Raw genomic sequence first — 22,068 nt, forward strand, 5'->3', positions numbered from 1 at the left:
GTACAACAGGCGAAGTATCTGCGCAGCGCAGCTCTCACATGGAGAGAAAGAGAACTCGAAAGGCAGAGTGGCAGGCACCTGTTGTGCCAGTCAGGCGATTTCCCAGCGACTTGCTAGCGATTTGCCCGCGACTTCGGCCGCCCTCCCACATTTATTCTCATTAGGGGACACAAAATGCGACAAACGACTGTCTCAACTGCAGGCAAATGGAATACAATTGCCGGTTTTGACAAATTGCAGCTGACAGAACTGCAAACCGATGCAATCTTCCAATTGTAATGCCTTTGCCGAGGGTAGACTTAATGTATACGAATTTCGGGATGTAGTTTATGCTTTAACGATAGTTTAAAGATTATTCTTCAAAAATGTTTTATCCATTATTATTTAGATTATAAAGAATTAAAATTTTCATAAACAGGCTCGTTTTGAAACAAAATCTGAATAAATATTTAATCATTTAAATACAAAACGACTGTTTAATATTTTTATACAATATTCTTTTATTTATTTTGGCACTTCATTGGGAAAGTCTTTTTACTAATTTCTTAAAACCATATGTTTTGCATCAACCACTCAAAGTGCTTGGCCAGATCCGTATAGATCACGGGTTGGGTCAGATCGCATCTGTTACTCAACCTTTGGCCGGCGGAGACGACGCCACGCAATAACCAGACATCCTGCTCCTGTAACATAAGGCCCCCACCGGAATCCCCGTTGCAGGGACCCGCGGCCCTCGAGTTGCTGGCGCAAATGGTTCGCGAGGTGACGAAGCGCACATTGTCCACGGAGAGATTACCACGGCACTCCTGCTGAGTTATAATGTCTGTATCCGTCATTTTAAGTTGCCGCGAATTGCGGTTGCCTAGCTCGTCCTCGCCCCAACCGGCTACGTAGGATTTGTGGCCCGAAGGGAGGTCCACCAGGTAGTTTTCATTCCACAAGCAAATGGGGCGAATGAAGTCACCGAATCTGTAAAACAAATAAACATTAGAGCTGGGTGATTCTAAAATAGAAAAGTCTAATATGTAAAATAATGAAGAATACATGTTTACCATGATTTAACCGATTTTTAAACGTAAAATCATTGGTCCCTTAAACATATTACAAAATGCATGAATCTACATTAAAATGTAGAAGCAACATTTGTTTAGATTTTATATCATTTTTCTGGGGAGTCCCCTTCAAAAATTGTTAAAAATGCATGGATGGCCAATTGAGCCCCATTGATGACTATATCTTGACCAATTTTTATCCGATTCTTGAGCGGAATACCTTAAACGATTTGTAGTTCGATTCTTAATGAATCTGCATTAAAATCTAGAAACCAAATTTTTTTTAGATTTTTTATCATTTTTCTGGGGAGTCCCCTTCAAAAATTGTGAAAAATGCATGGATGGCCAATTGAGCCCCATTCATGACTATATCTTCACCAATTTTTATCCGATTATTGAGCGGAACACCTTAAACGATTTGTAGTTCGATTCTTAATGAATCTGCATTAAAATTTAGAAACAAAATTTTTTTTAGATTTTTTATCATTTTTCTGGGGAGTCCCCTTCAAAAATTGTGAAAAATGCATGGATGGCCAATTGAGCCCCATTGATGACTATATCTTGACCAATTTTTATCCGATTCTTGAGCGGAATACCTTAAACGATTTGTAGTTCGATTCTTAATGAATCTGCATTAAAATCTAGAAACAAAATTTTTGTTAGATTTTTTATCATTTTTCTGGGGAGTCCCCTTCAAAAATTGTGAAAAATGCATGGATGGCCAATTGAGCCCCATTGATGACTATATCTTGACCAATTTTTATCCGATTCTTGAGCGGAACACCTTAAACGATTTGTAGTTCGATTCTTAATGAACCTGCATTAAAATCTAGAAACAAAATTTTTGTTAGATTTTTTATCATTTTTCTGGGGAGTCCCCTTCAAAAATTGTGAAAAATGCATGGATGGCCAATTGAGCCCCATTGATGACTATATCTTGACCAATTTTTATCCGATTCTTGAGCGGAACACCTTAAACGATTTGTAGTTCGATTCTTAATGAACCTGCATTAAAATCTAGAAACAAAATTTTTGTTAGATTTTTTATCATTTTTCTGGGGAGTCCCCTTCAAAAATTGTGAAAAATGCATGGATGGCCAATTGAGCCCCATTGATGACTATATCTTGACCAATTTTCATCCGAAATATCTTGAACGATTTAAAATCAAAGAATTCTACTTACTCAACATGCTCCGATAGTTGAAGCAAAGCCAAGTCCGCGTCCGTATAGACGGCAGGATTATACTGATCGTGAAGCAAAAGCAGCGACACCCGTCTTAGCTCTCCTTGCGTGAAGAAGTCAAGCGTGTTGCGACCCAAGGAGACGGTCGTGCGACTGCCCGGAAGATTACGACTGCCGTAGCGGAAGCAGTGAGCTGCAGATATTACTGTCCTTGCTGAAATCAGAGTGCCACCGCAAAGGAAGTTGTACTCCTTTCCCACGTGCTCCAAAAGGGTAACCATCCATGGTAGCTGACCTCGTTCTACTGCTTCGCCCCCGTGGATGAATGGCGTCTGGATCGCCTTTTCCCGACCGCAAACTCCGTTCAGTTGGCCAATGGTCTTGGGGTAATTGGTTGCAGATGCAACCTGGGTCGGCGTAGAGACCGGAGTTGAAGAAGAAGGTGCGGGCTCTGGCCGGGGCCGTGGTGTTGTGGGTTGAGGTCGAGGTTCAGGTCGGGATACGGTTGGTACAAATTCATTGGTGGAATTCCCAGCACCTATGAACTCCTCCTCTACTTGCGGTCGCCGTTGTGGCTGCTGGGCGGACTGGAATATCAGTCCCTGACCTTGCCCAGAAATAGACGGTTGTGAAGGTCTTTGTGGCTGCAGGGGTACCAACGGTATGGTCGTTTTCAGATAACGAGACAAAGACAACTTTGTGCTTTTACCGCGAACTATGTTGAAAATATATATATGAGAAAGAAAAATTTAATATAGAAATTCAGACAAATAAAAGATATAACTTACACGGCGATGATTGGCATATCACCACATCGTTGACGGAAACCTTTGTCAGTTTTGGAATCACTCCCGCAGTGGGAAAATCGATTCGATAGCGTATGGGCTCGTTGTTTCTCAAACGAAAGATAACTTCGTCTTCGGATTCTATGATAGTAAGATCACCCGGATCACTCTGCATAACAAAAAATACATAGGAAGTTGAATGATAAACCTTATGATAAAACGTCATGGGGGCCCGCTACAACGTAAAAACAGTCAACAGGTAATACCAAAGATTGGAATGAATAATAAGAACGGCAGCTTAGCTAGTGTTCAAAACACATGGAGAAATATAATGTACAATATTTTTTTTTATTCTTTTCAAAATAATTTATTTTTAGTGAAATAATTTTAAAAAAATCTTTGAATATTGTTATTGTTTGTTTAAACCAAAACACCCTTATTTAACAAGTCTATATAATATTTTATCATATTATCGAATCTTTTTTAGGTGTAATCGTATTAGTCAGAACAAAAACCGGTCGCACGACTTTGAGGAAAATTCTACTGTGAGAGCGGGGTAAAAACATCAACAAAAATCTTCAGTTTTGAGAGCGAGCTGAACGAGGGGACAGGGGTTTTCCCTGGCGGCGATTTGTCTTATCAGCACTGCAATTCCCATGAAAATCTACTTAAGCATTGAGCTCGCAAAAGCCAATTGGACTGACGGTGGGGAAAATCGCGCATCCAATCTAAAAGGGAGGTCAACGCTTGATAACAGCGTGCTGACATAATAAAGTGGCATGGTGGAGTCCACGGTTTCCTTACCGCAGAATTCCTACCCGGCTGGGAAAGCTCAATGCTCACGACATTTTCTTCGGCGCGCGAATCCAGGTAGAGGGTTAAAAGCCCAATGACTTGACCTCTGTAGCTCAGATATTGGAAGATCCCTGGGCAAGATATATGCGGTAGATTCTGACCAAAACAAGTCCATATACAATGCAGTACTAGAACCAGGAAACCAACGCGCATCTGGCACATGGCGATTGCAACTTATCCGGGCAATAAATATTTATGACAACAACCACACACGGTCTCGAATGACGCGAATCTTATGTTCGATACTCGCGAAAACCGCACTCAATGAGAGTCGAGCGATGAATGATTTTTATTTTCTCAGCTTCCGATCTATTGGAATAGTTAAGCTCCCCTGTTCGGTAATAGAAGAGATTAACGCTTAAACAACTCTCTCTGAACCGGATCAGACCTAACTGATTAGAATCATACCCTATGTCAAAGGTTGTAGGACTTTCAGAAACAGAAACTAAATTGAGAAATATAATAATTTGAAATAAAACAGAATATTTTCAGTATTGCGCATACGCAGTGTAGCTCTATGATGAGCATATTAAAATCAAACATACTTTTTTTATACAAGTATAAAACACAGTTTTAGAGTATATCAGTTTGATGATTGTTGTTATTTATTGTTGCATTGATTAATGATATCAGCTAGAATTACCCGTAGCGTAGTAGACAGCTCAGATTCCACTCGGCTGTTTCAGTGAGCAAACTGCAGTGTAACGGATACATACATACATTTATATTTTTTGAAAATCCCTTAACGCAAACGGAACTGTTTTTGGTTTTTAATTGCAATCATCAATTCCATATATTTCGGCGCAGCCAGTCAATGTGTTTGGCCACATCGGTGAAGACGGTCGGCTTGGTCAGGTCACAGGTCCTCTCCTTGACGTTAATCCTGCCCCCGGAAATAACTCCCCGCAGAATCCAGACGTTGCCCTCGCGCAACATTAGAGGTCCGCCTCCGTCAGTGGCACACGGACCGGCTCCCACTTTCTTGGCGCAGAGGCTGCTCGGCTGAACCAGCACATGGGGCAATTGCAGGGTGCAGTTGGATTCGGACACGATGCTTAGATCGGTGACTTTGGACACGTCCGTGTTACCGGTGCCCGCTTCGTCGGGTCCCCACCCTGCCACGTATGTCCGATATCCCTGGGGCAGAACAAGTCGTTGACTGGTGTCCCACAAACAGATGGGCACAATAAAGTCGGTAAACCTCACAGGCTGATCCATCCGAAGAAGTGCCAAGTCTGCCTCTGTCATTTGCTCGAACCGGTAGTTTTCATGGATGAGTAGTTGGGAGACGCCTCGGAACTCGCCGGGCGAAAGGATATCCAGACTGTTGCGTCCCAGGGAAATGGCCGTCCGACTGGCGGGCAGGTCTCTTCCGGGAAACCGGAAGCAGTGGGCCGCCGTGAGGACTGTGGAGGTAGAAATCAGAGTACCACCGCAGATGAAGCTCGGTCCGTTCCTTTCGCGCCGTTCAAAAATGCCGACCAGCCAGGGCAGCTGCCCTCGCTCTAGGGACTGGCCCTGGAAGATCAGTGGCGTAGTAGCAGTAGTTCGCTCCCGTCCACAAGCAATTGTTTCGCTTGATGAGGCAGATGATGTTATCGCCGAAATGGGTCCCGTTGGACTTGAGTTGGAATTTCCTCTCGAAAGATTTTCCCCAGGGAGTGTTTGGCGGTTTGAATCACTGTTTTTTGAAGATGAAACCGGTTCCCATGATGTAGCAAAGCCCGAGGCCACGCTGGCCACACCTGTGGCCTCCAGGGATAGCGCATCCGTGGAAACGGGTCCACTGTCTTCCAATTTAAATGATGTGATGTTTGAAGAGGAGACCGGTTCCCAAGATGTTGCAAATCCTGAGGCCGTTCTTGACTTCCCGACTGCCTCCAGTTCCATATATTCGACATTTCCCTGTGGCGAAGAAACGGGTCCTGAGGGAATCGAATTGGGATTTCCCCATGACGGGTTTCGCCCCTGCTGAGGTCGTACAACCGACCCTGGGACACGAACCACAGATGTGGTAAGCGTGTGCTGTAGTGTAATGGCGGTACTTGGAGGTGAATCTGTGGAATATATGGATTAGTGCCATTATAATTTGTTCAACACATTTTACATACATTGTTGGTCACTGCAAAGTGGCCTTTCGTCGTCCACCTGAATGCGGGTGATCTTTGGCGGCACATTGGGAATTGGAAAATCCACGCGATACCGTATTGACCAGCCACTTCTCAGATTTTCCTGAATTGTATTGTCACTATCCAATGTACCCAGATTTCCTACATACTCCTAAAATTATGAAAATTTAAAAATTTTTGTGGAATTATTGTTATCTGTTGTAATTAGTTGTCCCTTTGCATTTTTCAATTGCGGGATATTTTTCTTAAATCAAAACTAGTTTTTTTTATAGAAACTAATAATTGTATTTGTGTTTATTCTACTGTTGCAAAAACAATTGTCATCATCCCATTTGCAAAGACACAAAGTGATAAGATTACGCGCGAAAACTTCCATTGAAAGTGTTTTACTTACGAATTCATGATATCCTGGCTGGGAAAACTCAAGGAAAAGTGTGTGGTTATTAAATTGGGGATTGAAGGCAACGTTAACCAGGCCAATATATTGTCCATTGTAGCCTTGGTACGCGAAATACCGAGAACAGTAATTCCTGGGAAGCTGGCCAAGTCCATACTTTGGAAGAGTCACCAGTAGCGTTAGGGCGATCGCTACCGATAGAGAACCCATTGTAACTGCATTAGTCGAGCACTTTTCCAGTTTATATTAACACAAACTTCTACTCAAGCGATCTTAAAATCACTCAATGAGTGAGTAGTTAGTCGGACCTTAGTAACTCTCTTAAGATTTCGAATTATTCTAACTCTTGAGGTCTTCTCTCCGCTCAGAGAGATTTTCCTACTGCATAGTTTCATTCATGAGTGATAATTGTGCGCCGGAATTCCCATTTATATTTTACCTTGATTAAATATAATATTTGCATATTAATGCACTAATGAGACTCACATATATACATACATATGTCTCTATTGATTTGCTTGTAGTACACAAAGACAATCGTTTAAGACCCTTTTAAGAAAAATAGAAACGATCAAAGTATTGTAAATATTAAAACTGTTGGAAATACCTAGGAGCTTAAAAAAATTTTCAAACGGATGGATGCTAGAAGGAGTATTTAAAACTTGGAAAAAATAAATCGAACCTTTGTTTTTAGGTATCTTTCCTTTTGTATAAATTTATGAAGTTTTGTAATATGAACAAAATTCAGAAAAGAACTATAAAATATTGATAGTAACGAAAAATACAATCAAATTACTCATTCAAAGGGTATCAACAAATTTTGTTTGGCCCCTACAGATTATTATTTAGTGTTTTTTTTTTGAAATCAATCATCCATCAAGTCTCTGGATTCTGTGAATCGAAAACTCGTTTTGCCAGAAATTATTAAACAACTGAAGGCACTTGCTTTGGCTTGAGTTTTTATTTCTATTTTTATAACTTAAATAGATATTCCGAATCTCAGAGGAGGTTGTCGTTTATCCAGGCAAGATGCTTGGCCAGATCACAGTAAAGAACGAATTGATTTAATTGGCATCGATTGCGCTCCCGTTCACCCACCGACACGATGGCCCGAAGAAGCCATCGATTGTGTCGCCGGACCATCAGTCCGCCACCAGAGTCGCCGAAGCAAGGCCCGGAGCCATCACGGTTTCCGGCGCAGAGGGTGCGATCCGTTACCCTTGGAACCCTCCACCGACTGGCACATTCTGTCGCACTGCCAAACTCAGTCTCGACGACCCGAGGGTACTGGGTCTTCTCGTTGCCCACCTCATCCTGGCCCCAGCCAGCAACGAATCCTGAGGTGGCTAATGTGTTGCTTTCCTCCACTGTCCAAAGGCAAATTGGGCTGATGATGTCGTTGAACCTGTACCAAAAATTATATTTTCTAATTATTTTAAATTATTTAAAATTTCCTTTAAGGTTAATACTTACACGACGGGTCGCTCCATGGTAACCAAAGCGACATCCGCATCGGGCTGGGTGCGACTATTATATTCTGGATGAAGCAGCAATCCCTTTACATTCCGCACCTCCGCCACAATCTCGTCGTTGTCGTAGAGATCATGGCGGCCCAGCTCAATAAAAATATTATGAGTTTCCATTTTGTAAACGCAGTGAGCGGCGGTGATGACCATATTCGTGGATAAAAGAGATCCGCCGCACACAAAGGATCGCTGGCCCGACCTGGCGTGATGAATGGCCGTAAGCCACGGATATTTTCCGCGACTATATTCCTGTCCCTTGTAAATGAATGATGACCATCGACCCTCTTGGCCGCACACTTCGTTTGCGTTTGAAATTGGCGGTGTAGGGCTAATCCTCGGAGCAGAATCAGGGGGAAGAACAGTTTCCACCGATGGTGCTGGGATTTTTGGTGGTGGGGACGGTGGTGCTGCTGTGCTTGGAATCGGCGCTTGAGTTGGGGACTGAGTTGGAGGAGGTCCTGGAACCGAAAACGTCGGCCACGAACTAGGCCTAAGGGCTGGTGATGTGGGCACTGCTGGTGGGAGCACCTCTGGCCTGTTACTGATCACCGATGACCGCCAGCTCTGGGTGAAGCCAGGGATTACCTCATTGCCTTGGGAGCCAGGGCCAAAGAAAATTGTCTGAACATCCACGTCGAATGGATCTCGAGGGAAGGGCGTAAAGCTGGAGGAGGGTAAGGGTACCGGAGGTCCACTTACATGCAGTTCGTAGAAGCGGTTGAAAAAACTATTGGGTGGACCATCTGAAGAGGTTATCAATGATTAGTGAGTCTTTTTGAGTAACCACATAAGCTTCAATATAATCTCATTATGGTGGTTTCATTCTTGAAACTAATGTCCCTAAACTCACATTCGCTGGCCGAGCATAAGAGCTGCTCATTGTAGGAGAGCCGCGACAACTTGGGCAGAATTCCCGTGGAAAGGTTCGGCCGGAGGCTGACCCGGAATCGCGCCGGACTGGCCCTTGCCGCCCTCTCGTCTGGATAGGGGCTCAGAGCACCCACTGCAGAGGCCTGTGGAATGCGAAGTGGTCAGATCGGTTGTCGAATCATAAATCCCACATATTATCATATCATACGTCTTGATCGCCGCGCTGAGTGAATCGCACATCGATGCGATTTCTGCCCTGAGCCAGTCCAGGTAAGGTCAACTCTCCCTGGACTCCTCCAAAGGCATCGTTCACGTATTGGAAATAGGTGGGGCACGTGTTCTCCGGCAAGAGTTGGCCTCCGGTAACGGTGATTAGTACTACTACGATGACCAATTTAAACGTACCCATACCTTCCGAAATATCGGATTACTAGTATTCAGATCCGCACGCGACAAGCCCCAGTGAGCAAATAATTCTAGGCTGGCGAATCTCCAGCGGTTCTCGAGCACATCTCGACCCAGGTTCTCTGAGTCACGGTATAGACGCTGGACGTTGATCAAACTGGAAATTCCGCATCGTGCAGAGCCAATAAGGCACGGCTTTCAGCAAAACAAGTAGCTGGTTTCATAAACTACCACAATCATTGGTTCCCATTAATTGAATTAATTTAAAAAAAAAATATTACAAAAAGTTTAAGATTCTAAAGGAACAAAGCTATAATAAAAATAATTTAAAAAAATAATTTTAAAGTTCTCTAAAAAAATAAAAAAAGTTAAAAAAAAAAAACATAAAATCAATGATTGTATAAGCGCTACTTTATTATAACTTATAAAAATATATTTTAATAACTTATAAGAGTAACTTTCTGATTTCAATCTTAAAATTATTTACAGGGCTCAGAATATAGATTTTGGTTACATCAAACTACCTTTTAAAACCTTGTTTACAGGGTAATAAACCTCCCCTCTTAAAACTGATCTGCTGAGCGCAATGAAAACAAAAAATCCCCTATTATAAACATGGGAATATCTATATAAAAATAACAAAAAGATTAAAATAAAAAAAATATAAAATCACTCTCTTTTCTCTCTTTAATTTTTTTAGCCCAGATTTTTAATTCAAGCCTGAACCTCTCCGCTTTAAGTTAAGGTTCAATGAAAATCCATGGTTTGAACAATTACGCTAAAAGGAGATTCGATTTAAAACAAACTGCTCTTGAGTAAAAAATTATATAGAACTACATTTCGCATAATTTTTTTTCTCTGTAAATATTTTCTTTACTACTCTCCCATACAATAACACTTCAAAAGAAATAGTAATACTGTTTAAAATGAACACGAAGATTAAAGATTAGCCTGATCTGATTAGGAAAACAAAACTATGAGTGATAATTTTAAATTGTATATATTTAAAAATTCCACACATTTTATCAAATGTTGTTGTACTAATTTTACCTTAATGGAATCTATTTAAAACCATTAATATTTTTAATAATAACAAACCAATATACGACTTAACCATAATAATTTCTCACACTACCATATGCTCACGAATCCAGTCGACATACGTAGAAACATCACAGTAAATGGCATATTGGCTAAGATCGCAAATAACGCCCAGCCGTGGCGATAAAGAGACAACTCCCCGGATAACCCAACGGTTGTTCCGCAGGACTATCAGTGCCGCTCCCGAATCACCGAAGCAGGGACCATGGCCACGTGAGTTTCCCGCGCAGACAGTCCGATCGGTAATAAAATCCTCAGCTCGTGGCATTTTGTATCGACATCGATCCCGATCAACTAGCTGGACGTAAACAGATTTAGGAAAGCGCGTCTTCTGGGCATTCATGTCCAATCCCCAGCCAGCTACTGCTCCTAACTCGCCTTCATTGCCAGGTATTGTAAGATCGGAAGTCCACAGGCATAGAGGTTGAATGTACCTGGTGTAAACTATCGACTTAGTCAAGATCAGGAGTCCAACGTCCGCATCCGGCACAGAATTGTACTGCGGTGGAGTGTGCACGGAGGAAACCCCGACCAGTTCAGCTTCAGCCTCGGTATTCAGACTTCGGTCGTGCCGACCTAAATATACCCACAAGTCTCCCGGACTCTGGTTAAAAACACAGTGTGCCGCCGTAATCACAGTCCGTTTCGAGATCAGAGACCCCACGCACTTGTATGTTACCGACTCCTGGCCGCTATATAGGGCAACCAGCCAGGGGTACTGGCCACGGGTCAATTCCTCCCCGCCAATTTGGGCGGTGGCAAAGCCCTCCTTTCCGCACTCATCAAAGTCTCCAACAACACGGGGAACAAAGTCAGGTGATCGCCCTGTCTGCAAGACTCCATCGTAATATGTCCCAGTAGAATTGAGGAACGCTGCTGGGCCAAGTCTTGAAATGGCTAAAGGCTTAAGCGTAGCGGTCGATGGTTTCTCTGTCTGCAGCACCCCATCGTAATATGTCCCAGTAGAGTTGTAGTACGCTGCTGGGGCCAGTAGTGAAAAAGAAAGAGGCTTAAGCGTAGTGGTCGACTGTTCCTCCGGCTGCAACACCCCATTTATAAAAAAACCAGACTCGTTTCTAACTGCCCAGGAAGGGGGCTGGGGAGGCGATAAACGTCGAATGTTTTGGGTTTCTTTCATTTCAGTAGCTCTGGGTATACGGTGATATCGTGGCATAACACTCGACGAAGTATCGACTATTAAAATATTAATCAAAATGTTTACAAATAAGTCGCAAATGTCACAGAAATGAAAATGTAGATTAATATGATTATTATTTTGAGTTCTAACTTACAGCCATGATTGCTGCAGACCACTTCTCCATTGAGCTCAAATCGAAGAAGTTTGGGCAAAGTGTCGCCAAAGTTTTGAAAACTCACAAACGCTTTTTGTGATTCTCCATTTTCTAATGAATGGTTCTTCAAAGAAAATGCCTGCAACGATAAACACCCAATCAGATTCCAAAACATGTATTGAGTATATCCAAAACTTGTACACGCTCAGCTTACTTGTCCAGTTTGATTAGCATTGAAGATCACCTTCCACTCAATACTATGGTTTTCCGTCTGTGACGCAGTAATAACATCAATGTATTTCCCAATTGAATTTTTGTTGTAAGAAGAATATTTATCGCAATTTTGGCTAGGGACATTCGAGCCCAATACTATTGATAGGTTGAGAAATAGAGCGGAGAAGATCAGACCCCTGATCTTCATTGCAACGGGGAGCACGTGTTCTGACCGCTGTCATGGAAAAACTGAGACTGGAGCACATTAAAACTTACTCAAGTATATACTCGGGCTCGGCCAGGGAGCAAACTCGGGAATCTAATCAACGTTAACTAGAGAAACTAACCGTTTGAGAGTAGCAGTGCACTTTATGAGCAGCAAACAACACAACAAGAAATTAGCAAGAACAAGTTTTTATTAATCGAGTATTGAACTACTCTTTAAAAACATCTAACCCTCTCATAGATTACCTTCTCAGTTGCTTTTGAGTGCAAAAAAAATTCCAAGTACAAACGAAAAATATGAACATCTACATATAATATAACAAAAAAATAAAGATTAAATTATTTCCTTCGCACTTAATTATTTCGAAGCTTTATTAGTGCCACTCCCGAATAGCCGAAGTATGGTCTATGTCCCTGTGAGCTTCCGGCGCAGACAGTTCGATCGGTAATAAAATCCTCGGCTTCTGACGTAAAAACACGTAAAACGTAAAAACATTTAGAGAAGCGCTTTTTCTGGGCATCCTTGTCCAATCCATAGGCAGCAATACCCTTCATAGGAAGTGAAGTTTAATGTATCTTGTGTAAACTTTCGATTTAGTCAAGATCAGAAGTCCAATGTCAGTATCCGGCACAGGATTGCCATTGTACTGATGGGGTATGTGTGCGAAAAAACTCCGACCAGTTTACCTTCCTCATAAGGTCACGCAGAAAGCGCAAAGGATACAAAAGGCTGTGATCGTTCAGATTTTTTGTACCCATCTTGGTCCAATCCTGAAGTTCCGGGTTTGCGATGGTTGGAAGTAAAATAGAGCCAGTAAAATATAAGTCATAAACTGTGTAAATAAATGAGTAAAGTACTTTAGTACTAACTTACTTCCCAGATCGCTGCAGCGCAATCGAATTTTGGGTATAGTGTCGCCAAAGTTTTAAAAATTCACTTCGTAAGACTCTCCGTTATCCTTCATAGAATATGACTGATGAACTCATAATGTGCCCCTCCTTAGTATAAAATGCAAACTAGTATTGTACTTGTAGGAAAATCGCCCGCGCAACTTACCTGGCCTGTTTTATTGGCATTAAAGATCACATTCCACTCAGTGCTGTAGTTTCCCGTCTTCGGCGCCATTACAACACTTATGTATTTCCCAAAATCTTGTTTAATGTAGAAATATATTTATTGCAATTATGTCTAGCTATATTTAAGACCAAAACGGGTGATAGGTTAAGGAAAGGCAGAAAAAGATCACACCGGAGGTTGTCATTGCAATTGGGAGCACCTGATGTGATCGCTGCCTAGGGAGAACTGAGAGTGGAGCAGATTAAAAATGTACGTAAGTGTATACTTGCGATGGGTTGTACTAGAGATACTCTTAACTTGTGGTTTTACCCACCTATATGCACTTTGACGAAATTAATTTTCTATAGTTTAAAATTTATAAATAATAGTTTATTTATTCTTTAATTTTCACACAAAACTAATTATTTATATTAACTTAGCTTACAGTTGTATGGCAAGTTTTTGGGGGTAACATCATTAGGATACCATGTTTCTTCTAATCCAGGTAAGATACTTCGATACATCGCAGTAGATAACGTAGTTGCTGAGGTCGCAGATTTCCCCTTTTCGCGGCGATAGAGACACTATACCTCGGACAACCCACCGGTTATTTCGCAGGACCATCAGAGCGCCTCCTGAGTCACCGAAGCAAGGACCATGACTCAGTGAATTTCCTGCACAAACCGTTCGATCGGTGATGAAATCTTCAGCCAGTGCCATTTTGTTGCGACACGTTGTCCTTGTCACCAGACTGACAGTAACCATTTTTGGAAAACGGGTCTTTTCGGCGTCCATGTCCACTCCCCAGCCTGCCACGACTCCCGAATCGCCTTCGTTTCTTGGCACGTTCATATCCGAGGTCCACAGGCACAAAGGTCGAATGTAACGTGTATACTCAATGGTCTCTGCTAGGATAAGGAGACCAACATCAGTATGAGGCAGGCGGTTGTCCTTGTACTCATCAGGTGTGTGCACAGATGAAACACCAACTAACTTGGCTCCATCCTCCGGATTTTTGTCTCGATCGTGGCGTCCCAGGTACACCCACAACTCGTTCGTCTCCTTCTCAAATATGCAGTGGGCTGCGGTGATTACCGTACGCCTCGAAATTACCGACACCACGCACTTGTAGGTGGCTCTCGTAGTGCCCACATAAAGGGCTGCCAGCCAAGGGTACTGACCGCGGACCACATCCGTACCACCAATCTGGCTGAAAGCGAAGCCCTCACGTCCGCATTCATCGAAATCACCTTCGATACGGGGTTTTACCTCTGGAGTGGGTGGCCAGCGGGATGGAAGGAAGGGATTCGACTTCAGGTTAGTTTGAGGAGGGGGCAGAGTCGGAGGAGGGCGAGGCTGAGTCGAAGAAGAAAGTGGAGGATGACGAGGTTCTGGTGAATATACCGTTTGAGTCTTTATTGGTCCCGAAGTGGAGTAGGTCCGTTGCCGTGTCATTGTGCTCGACGGAGGATCGTCTGGCGAATAAAATACAATTTGTGGAATATATAGCAAATCGGTTTTTAGGCATTAACTTACATTCCGGGTTACTACAGAGCAGCTCTTCATTAAACTCCAGTCGTAGCAACTTTGGCAGCTTGTTCCCAAAGTCTTGAAAACGCACAGACACCTTTGTCCGTTCGCCATTTTGTAAATCGCGAAAAGCCTGATCTTTATAAGGATAGAGCTCCAGTGAACCGACCGTGTGTGACTTGGAAGGTGAATTACCGAGTAAGGGTAAGGCAGGGTAGTTTTTAAGAGACACTTATTTTAACTCACCTGGTCTGTTTTGTCAGCATTAAAAACCGCAACCCATTTCACATTGTTGATTCCTCCTCTGGGCGCGGTGAAAAGACCAAAGTATTGACCATCCGATTCCTTCATGTAACTGAAGTAATTATCGCAATGATGTTGCGGAACGATTAAGCCCCAACCGATCGACCAAGTGAGCGAAAGGCCGAGAAAGGTCAGTCCGTCGATTTTCATTGCGATGGAGGTACTGATTTCGGCCGAGGGTAAGCTAGAACTGATGCCGGAGCACAAACGAAACCCGATGCACTGAGAAACAGATCTCTCGGGGACTGAGGAACTCCCATGTTCCATGGATTTACCCAGGAAATTCCTCTCAAGATTTACAACTCAGCGGAATGAGTATTACAAGCCACATTCCACTCATAACTTTTATTTTGCATTGTTTAGTAAAAACGTGTTTTGTTAAACATTATTTTATAGATCTCTCGTAGACTGTTAAGAACTCTCTTAGTTTGATAATAAGCTTTGTTTTCGAAGAGCTGAGCTAAAGGCATTTATTTACTCTCAGAATGCTCATGTTGCGATTACGTACCTCCAAAAGTAAACATATTAATTATAAATATTTATATATTATATATAGCCAGTCGTTGCCATTTTAATTATGAATGTCAAACAGATGTCTTATATTAGAGATTCTTTTGAGATATAGATGGTAAAAAGTACATATACCGACTGTTATCACAAATATAACCCTGCAGTGTTGTCGTGGGCGCCATACCCTGAACTCATCTCCAAGGACTTTCGCCTAAGGATTTTGGCATCCCGAATTTTTGTTAAATACTGTATTTTACTCGGAAATATTTGGCACAAGAAGATACATTTAACCTTAAATAGAACTTGCAAAACATCATTAGGATTTAAATTTTGGCATTTTTAGGGTAAAGTTTTATAGAGCCCTTATCAGACATGGGGCATGGCAACTTTTAATAATATAATGCAAGGTGGTTTATGGGAGAATGTCTATTGAAAACGATGTTTGTGCGCTGCCTTAAGTAGCAACAACGTATTTGGGCACAGAAACTTTTGCCAGCAAAACAAAAAGAAACGAGAAGGACACATTCCCCCCAAAAAATGTCTCCTCTTTACCGCCCGCAACTCAATTTTCGCTGCATTGTGGCGGCCGCCTTTTCCACATTTTTCCATTTCCATTTTTCCCAATTTTCCCCTTACTGCTACTGCCTGCGAGCAACTTTTATAATCAGTTCCAAGTTTGTTAAGCTTTGTAATAATTTGTTGAGATTTGGCGCGAAATTTTTTCCTCTCCTTTGCCAAACAAATTTGTTGTGAATTGCGCCGAGGGCTCAAGTTTGGCAGTTGGGCGGAGGCACTTTGACACTACATCGGAAGGCGGTGGTGCAGACTTCCGTCCGCGTCAATATCGTCAGCCGGAGTGGAGCATACCAAGTGGCAGTGCGTCTGACTGCACTCGAAGGCAGCGTCAATTGTGCGCGTCTAATTGGAGCGAACCCTGCTGGGCGGGCGCCACTTCAAGTCAATAGCCAGCCCATGGAAATCATGTCGAGTCGAATTAGGCAATGTGTATTACGGATATCCTGAAAATTGACCAACCTGAACTATAACCCAAAATAGATTTTGTTTAAAATCACATTTATTGATCCAAACTTTCTCTTTAATTTGGATAATTTGAAAATTTTTTTAAATTGAATGGTGTTTTTAGGGAATGTTTTCTAAGAGTTTTTTTTGTTTTAACTGATCAATTTTTTTTTTGCAATTTCACTTTTTTGGGAATGAAGGCTAAAAGTAAGCTCTACAGCCGGCGAATTATTTTGTAAGTGTCGCAAGTGCAAATGTCACGATATCGGCTGAAAACATACACCAATGGCTCGCCACAGGATTTGAGAAGTTGGATTTTCTGAGCGTGACTGTATCCGCTACGAAGGGAGCTTAGGAGCTCGTCGTGCCAGGAGTTCTCCCCGGATTCCTCGACCAACAGGGTGTGGAACACATTTAGAAGCTGCAACGAGCGCTCCATTTGTGGGGTTCGCACCAAAGCCAGCATCTGGACGTAAGGGCGATACTTGATCCACCGATGGCAGTCCTCAAGTTCCACCTCTGAGCCGATGTCGATTATCATAAGGTTGCAATTATGGTCGTGGATGGCCTGTAGAATGGGCAGCTCCATGTACCCTCGGAAGCAGTACTGCACCTCGGTTGTCATCTCGAAGCCCAGCTCATGGCTGGGGGTTTGCATGGTCCAGGGGTAGCGACGATTGGCAAAGTCGTAGGCCAACTTCTGTCGCCGCTCTTGCTGCTCCCTCAGATAGGTGACCTCCTTGTCCACAGGGCGTATGGCCTGAAATGGATGTAGATTTGGTGAGAGATCACCCAAAACTGATATAATTTCCAACCTGCGATCCCCATCCTAAGAAGTCGCACTGAGCCATGGCTTTGCGCTCCTCCGCCTCCTTGTTGGCCTCCTTTTGGGCCTCCTCCTCCTGGACCTCCTCCCTTTTGGCCGCCTCGCAGCAACGAAGCTCATGTGGTGGCATGTACGATGGGAAGCCCACCTGCGACAGGTAGGTGTGCCACTTGAGTTTGTCGAAGGGTTTCTGTGGCATAAAGAACTCCTCCGACTGGCTTTCAATGTGGCACGTATTCTCATCCAGAATCAGCGGCCAAAGGATATCGAAGAAGGAGCTACCCAAAGTCTCACTGTTATCCGCCTTACCATGGTGCTTGTCTTCATGGCCCTCGCTCTTTTCGGACACTTCCGTCATCTCGAGTACTTTGAATTTCTATTTTTTGCAATTTTGCCAGCTCAACGATGCGAGTATGATTTGAGATCGACAGGAGGTTTACATTTGTTTTGCCATTAAATGCTCAGGACACTTCAATTCATTTCAATTCCGAAAACACTTGAAATTTGGTGGAAAGATTCGGTTGACAATTAGCTGATACAATTCAAATATAAATAAACACAAGAAGCATCCTTTTTAAGTCTATAATCAGAAAGATTTATACCAGAATATTTTTTGTTAATTTTTCGTTCAGTGCATTGGCAACAATTCCATTTCATTGTCGGCGCATAAATCAGTTACCTTCACGCCCAACCCCGCTCCCACTACCATGTGAGGTTTCTTTTCTTTCTGCAGGACTTGTTTGCTTGTACTTGTGCCCCAATTTATGCGCACTCACAGGCAATAACGGTAAGCAAGCATCGGAAACATCGGGTCTCGGGTATCAGGAGTCTAGAATCAGGACTCAGCAACAGCAACGACAATTTGCGTAAATTTTACGACATTCCACGCCATTCCATACCCATAGGTAGCCAGTGCGATCGCCATCATTTTATGGCCGGAGCTGTGAGGGGGGAATTCGATTTTATGAAGGAATGCACGGCGCAACAAGATGGCAGCGATTTTCATTATGCCCCTTCGCGAACTCCTATGTTAGTTGGGAAGATTGCGGGCCAAAATCTGTGACAACAGCTACTGAGTTTTCGGGCTCATTAGCTTTTATGGCTTTGATTTCATTGCCGTCGGCGTGGCAGCTTTAATTTCGACCGAAAACCGTTGCCAGTCTCAGGGCGTCGACACTAATCAATCGAAACATACGTTGGAAGCCTGGTTTTTCCGCATGTGTGCAATAAATTTTCATAAATCAATTGTGCGGGATACTCTAAGCCCCTCGAATAATCAAAATATACAAAAAAAGAGCCCCCGAAAAAGGTTTGAATTTAGATTTATGTATGCGCACGAAAAAATGAGTGACGAATGCTTATTTTACGCTTCGGTGTTTAGCAACTTATTGCTGATTTCACCGAACCCCCGATGCTTTAGTGTAAAAATTTGATTTGAGGCCGAGGGCCAAAAATTTTTAACTCGATGGGGTGGCTCCTGAAATGTAAATGGAAGATTTATGGCATCAGATGGGGCAGCTGCTCACCAAGGTCCACCATCTAAATATATCAAAGTAAAAATTTAAGCTCTCTTTGAACGCAAAAAAAATATAAATAAGAACTTTAAGTGACCCAAAGACTGAGCCACAATGTTTGCTTTTGTTTGTTGGCTTCCTTTCTTTTTTCATTTTTTTGTCTATTAAAACGCGACAACTTTTCTCCCGCCTTCGGGCCAAGAAACAACATGCTATACATATACATACTATATTTGTGATGTATATAAAAATTTATGTGTATATTTATTGTGTTTTATTGGGGCACTTAAACGCGACAGACTCTAAGAGCCTGCCGCAAGTGCAAAAACCGAAAGAAAAGCTGAAAAAATCGAGGGAAAAAACCAAGAAAAGCCACTGCAAAAACAGGCAAAAGAAGTTAAAATAAAAAAAAAGTTTATATATATATATATGTGTAGAAACAAGTAAGGACAACTGAGACGCTTATTGACATAAAAGCCAATCATTTTCAAATGGCTTTAAGCATTCGACAAATGGAGAGCAGCCCCACAACATCAAACGGGAAAAAAATAAACAAAACTCGAGAGGACTCGAATATTTTTTGGTTATGCGCAGCACCACCGCACCACCGCCACAACCACGGGCAGTGGAAAAAGAGCTACAGCAGCTTCTAGTGGATGCACTTTGAACCCGTTCGCGGTTCGAGGTTCACTGCATAAATATTCTCTTTACCATTTCTTTTTCTTCCATGCAAGCCAAAGAGATTTCTGCCACGACTTCTTTAAACGCCAAAGTGAATTTTGGTTTAAATTTGAAGTTTCTGCCGTCTGACTATTGAATATCAATCAAATTATCGGTGAGCCGAACGGAACGTGATTGATGTAGCGCAGCCCTGCCATCAGTCATCGGAGGATTTGGATGCAATGTTCAGCAGAGGGCTGCTTTCTCTGAATTTTGAAAAATCACGGGTTCAGTCAGGAGAACAGAATTACATTTGGCATATAAATGGATGTAAAAGCTAGATTTTTTGTAGAAATTTAATAAAATAGGTAATTTACTAAAATAATAAACATTTTGTCCAACGCCTTTATAAGCGTACTCTTATTCAAAACTTACAATAAAATAAGTCCAGCTTAAGGCTCTGAAAGTATGAGAATGCCCCTCTACCTTCACAATTCAATTTCGGTTATTTTAGGCCCAAAAATGGGCAATCTCGTAAGAACATAAAGCATCCATATTCGCGTGGGCCAGCGAAGGCCAAAGGCAAACACGCATGAAGAGGTCTCACTGAAGCATTTATATTATATGTATATGTTGAGTACGTAGGAGTATCTGGCCTTCGCAGGAATCTTTATCTTAGTTCAAGGTCGGGAATTTGTAAGGAAAACAAAAACCACGAACAAAGCACTGGCTCAAAGGCATGGCAAGAGATTCTCGAAACCTGGGCTGGCTTACAAATGAGTCTGCCACCTTAAATAACAAAGCGAAAGCGGCACGCACCGCAACACTGAAAACAAATATTGGGCAGCGTACAATTAGTGATAAGGAATTTCGATTAAATTCCATAGACTATCAACCGATTTGTGAAATTTGGTCTTTATTTAACCCTAAGGAATGTGAAAATTCCACAATGAAATATTTAAAATACTGATTATATTGTAAAGTAAGTTATTTCCGTCTTGTACAATTTTCAAATAAAATTAATAATAAATTTGTTCTACATGCACTCTAGACTGTTGTAGATTGGTGGTCGGGAGGAATTCCTGGCCGGCTTTTCATTAATTCCATTTAATTATTATGACACTCGAGGGCAACACAAACATACCGCCATAATAGTCGAGGCCGGAAAAGTGATTACCAACACCTTGAGTGTTGAGAGAGGTCTCTGGTTCCCTTGGAGCCCAGGAAACCCCTGGCTTATATTCCCCAGCTGCTCTAATCTATTCTAATGGCTTCTTTTGGCTGAGGCGATTGTCGAATGAGCAGTGGGAACATTTGTCATCCGCCATGTGGGCAGGTCGACTGCGTCAAATGTGCAACAGGGTGGCGCGGGCGACGCGGGCGGTGGGGGTGGTGGGCGAAAAAGTTTTCCGCAACTTGAGCCAAGTTTCTCGGCTACGGCAGCGGCGTAACTCGAGCGGGAAAAAGAACGGGGACTGGACGGGGACGTGTCCTAGGACAACATCGTTTTCACGCATGCCCTGCCAAGTGAAACCAATTTGCGCATTTTGTCCGCATCAGCCTGGCAGCGCAGCATCGTCTTCCTTGGTGGCATGTTGCATGCTGTAAGCCGCTATCTGAAGGCCAGGAGGAGTGGCAGCCGTTTGGTCTTCTCGAATTTCTCTTGCCCTGCACTTGACATTCAATTTTCTCTTGGCAAACCACAGCCGTCTAATGAATGCCAAATCGAAATTTTCACAGTGTCTACCACAACATGTGATTACGCATTCCTTTGTGTGAAGTCCTAACTTGCATAGCCTTAAGATGCTGGGTGCTTTAGAAAGGGCTAAGAGGATGATAACGGGTCCGCTCTACATAAAGGCCGCATAATCGTGTGTTTGATTGCCCTGATGGACTCACTTGCCCAAAAGCCAAGATATCGACTTGGCCGAGTCCGAAACAAGTACTCTGGGGTTTTCAGCACCTTTTGGCATTCTGTAATGATTTAAACAACTAAAATAGTACTATCTTTTTGTTAAAATAAATAACTTGGATGTTTGCGTTTACTATTGGTCAGTCTGCAGCCATTTCAGTTGTGAGAAAATTACTTAAATGAAATTTCTTGTTAGGTCATAATTTAAAAACAAATTCCAACCGTCTGTATTGTTTTGCCCTCTCTCTGCCCCAGTGCCTCAGCCTGGCTCTTTCTCCGCCCGCTGGTTTATTGTATATGTGGTCGTAAATCAATATTTAAACTGTGTACGCTCGTTTAGTCTTTGCCTCGTGCTGCGGAGGCTTCAGCCATAGCCATCGTTTAAAAATAAAAACCCAAACTCATTCAACTCGTTCAACGACTCAATAAATGTTGCAAATGCGCTCGTTGCTGTTGTCGCTGTTGCTGTTGCTGGTCCTGCTCTCTCTATATATGTGGCATTTATTTATACAACAGAGAAAGGGAATTTAGGGAGACAGATGAGGAGATAGAATGCGAAGGATACTAGAGAAGGATGCTCCCAGGAGGAGCTTCGTCTCGGTCGAGTGTGCAACAATTTCATTCGCAAAGGCAACATGAAAACATTTCAAAACACTATTTATCTTTATTTCCCTCTCGCTCCAACATCGGGCAATGATATTTG

At 42.6% G+C, this 22,068-nt stretch overlaps 6 protein-coding genes across 6 annotated transcripts; all 6 read right to left on the reverse strand.

The window, feature by feature from the left end:
* Positions 1-475: 475 nt before the first annotated feature.
* LOC108121832 (serine protease 42) lies at positions 476-4,140 on the reverse strand. Its single transcript, XM_017236130.3, has 4 exons — positions 3,825-4,140; positions 3,024-3,189; positions 2,236-2,950; positions 476-969 (listed from the first exon to the last, which is right to left on the reverse strand). The coding sequence occupies exons 1-4, from the start codon at positions 4,035-4,037 to the stop codon at positions 546-548; spliced, it is 1,518 nt and encodes a 505-aa protein (XP_017091619.2). The 5' UTR covers positions 4,038-4,140; the 3' UTR covers positions 476-545.
* A 318-nt stretch (positions 4,141-4,458) lies between these two features.
* Positions 4,459-6,612, reverse strand: LOC108121768 (enteropeptidase). The gene is made up of 3 exons (XM_017236057.3): positions 6,399-6,612; positions 5,987-6,155; positions 4,459-5,932 (listed from the first exon to the last, which is right to left on the reverse strand). Exons 1-3 carry the CDS (start codon positions 6,609-6,611, stop codon positions 4,659-4,661), a joined length of 1,656 nt encoding a protein of 551 aa, XP_017091546.2. The 5' UTR covers position 6,612; the 3' UTR covers positions 4,459-4,658.
* A 638-nt stretch (positions 6,613-7,250) lies between these two features.
* On the reverse strand, positions 7,251-9,248 carry Sp212 (Serine-peptidase 212). Its single transcript, XM_017236158.3, has 4 exons — positions 9,006-9,248; positions 8,778-8,940; positions 7,875-8,670; positions 7,251-7,806 (listed from the first exon to the last, which is right to left on the reverse strand). Exons 1-4 carry the CDS (start codon positions 9,204-9,206, stop codon positions 7,401-7,403), a joined length of 1,566 nt encoding a protein of 521 aa, XP_017091647.2. The 5' UTR covers positions 9,207-9,248; the 3' UTR covers positions 7,251-7,400.
* Positions 9,249-10,183: 935 nt separating this feature from the next.
* On the reverse strand, positions 10,184-12,063 carry LOC108121810 (serine protease 41-like). The gene is made up of 3 exons (XM_043211708.2): positions 11,810-12,063; positions 11,596-11,734; positions 10,184-11,497 (listed from the first exon to the last, which is right to left on the reverse strand). The coding sequence occupies exons 1-3, from the start codon at positions 12,014-12,016 to the stop codon at positions 10,329-10,331; spliced, it is 1,515 nt and encodes a 504-aa protein (XP_043067643.1). The 5' UTR covers positions 12,017-12,063; the 3' UTR covers positions 10,184-10,328.
* Positions 12,064-13,458: 1,395 nt separating this feature from the next.
* LOC108121848 (chymotrypsin-like protease CTRL-1) lies at positions 13,459-15,116 on the reverse strand. The gene is made up of 3 exons (XM_017236148.3): positions 14,867-15,116; positions 14,627-14,798; positions 13,459-14,565 (listed from the first exon to the last, which is right to left on the reverse strand). Exons 1-3 carry the CDS (start codon positions 15,071-15,073, stop codon positions 13,568-13,570), a joined length of 1,377 nt encoding a protein of 458 aa, XP_017091637.2. The 5' UTR covers positions 15,074-15,116; the 3' UTR covers positions 13,459-13,567.
* A 1,374-nt stretch (positions 15,117-16,490) lies between these two features.
* LOC108121869 (uncharacterized) lies at positions 16,491-17,773 on the reverse strand. Its single transcript, XM_017236170.3, has 2 exons — positions 17,269-17,773; positions 16,491-17,213 (listed from the first exon to the last, which is right to left on the reverse strand). The coding sequence occupies exons 1-2, from the start codon at positions 17,635-17,637 to the stop codon at positions 16,668-16,670; spliced, it is 915 nt and encodes a 304-aa protein (XP_017091659.2). The 5' UTR covers positions 17,638-17,773; the 3' UTR covers positions 16,491-16,667.
* Positions 17,774-22,068: the final 4,295 nt, after the last annotated feature.

This window comes from Drosophila bipectinata, chromosome 3R, assembly GCF_030179905.1.
Source record: "Drosophila bipectinata strain 14024-0381.07 chromosome 3R, DbipHiC1v2, whole genome shotgun sequence".
Classification (NCBI taxonomy): Eukaryota; Metazoa; Arthropoda; class Insecta; order Diptera; family Drosophilidae; genus Drosophila; species Drosophila bipectinata.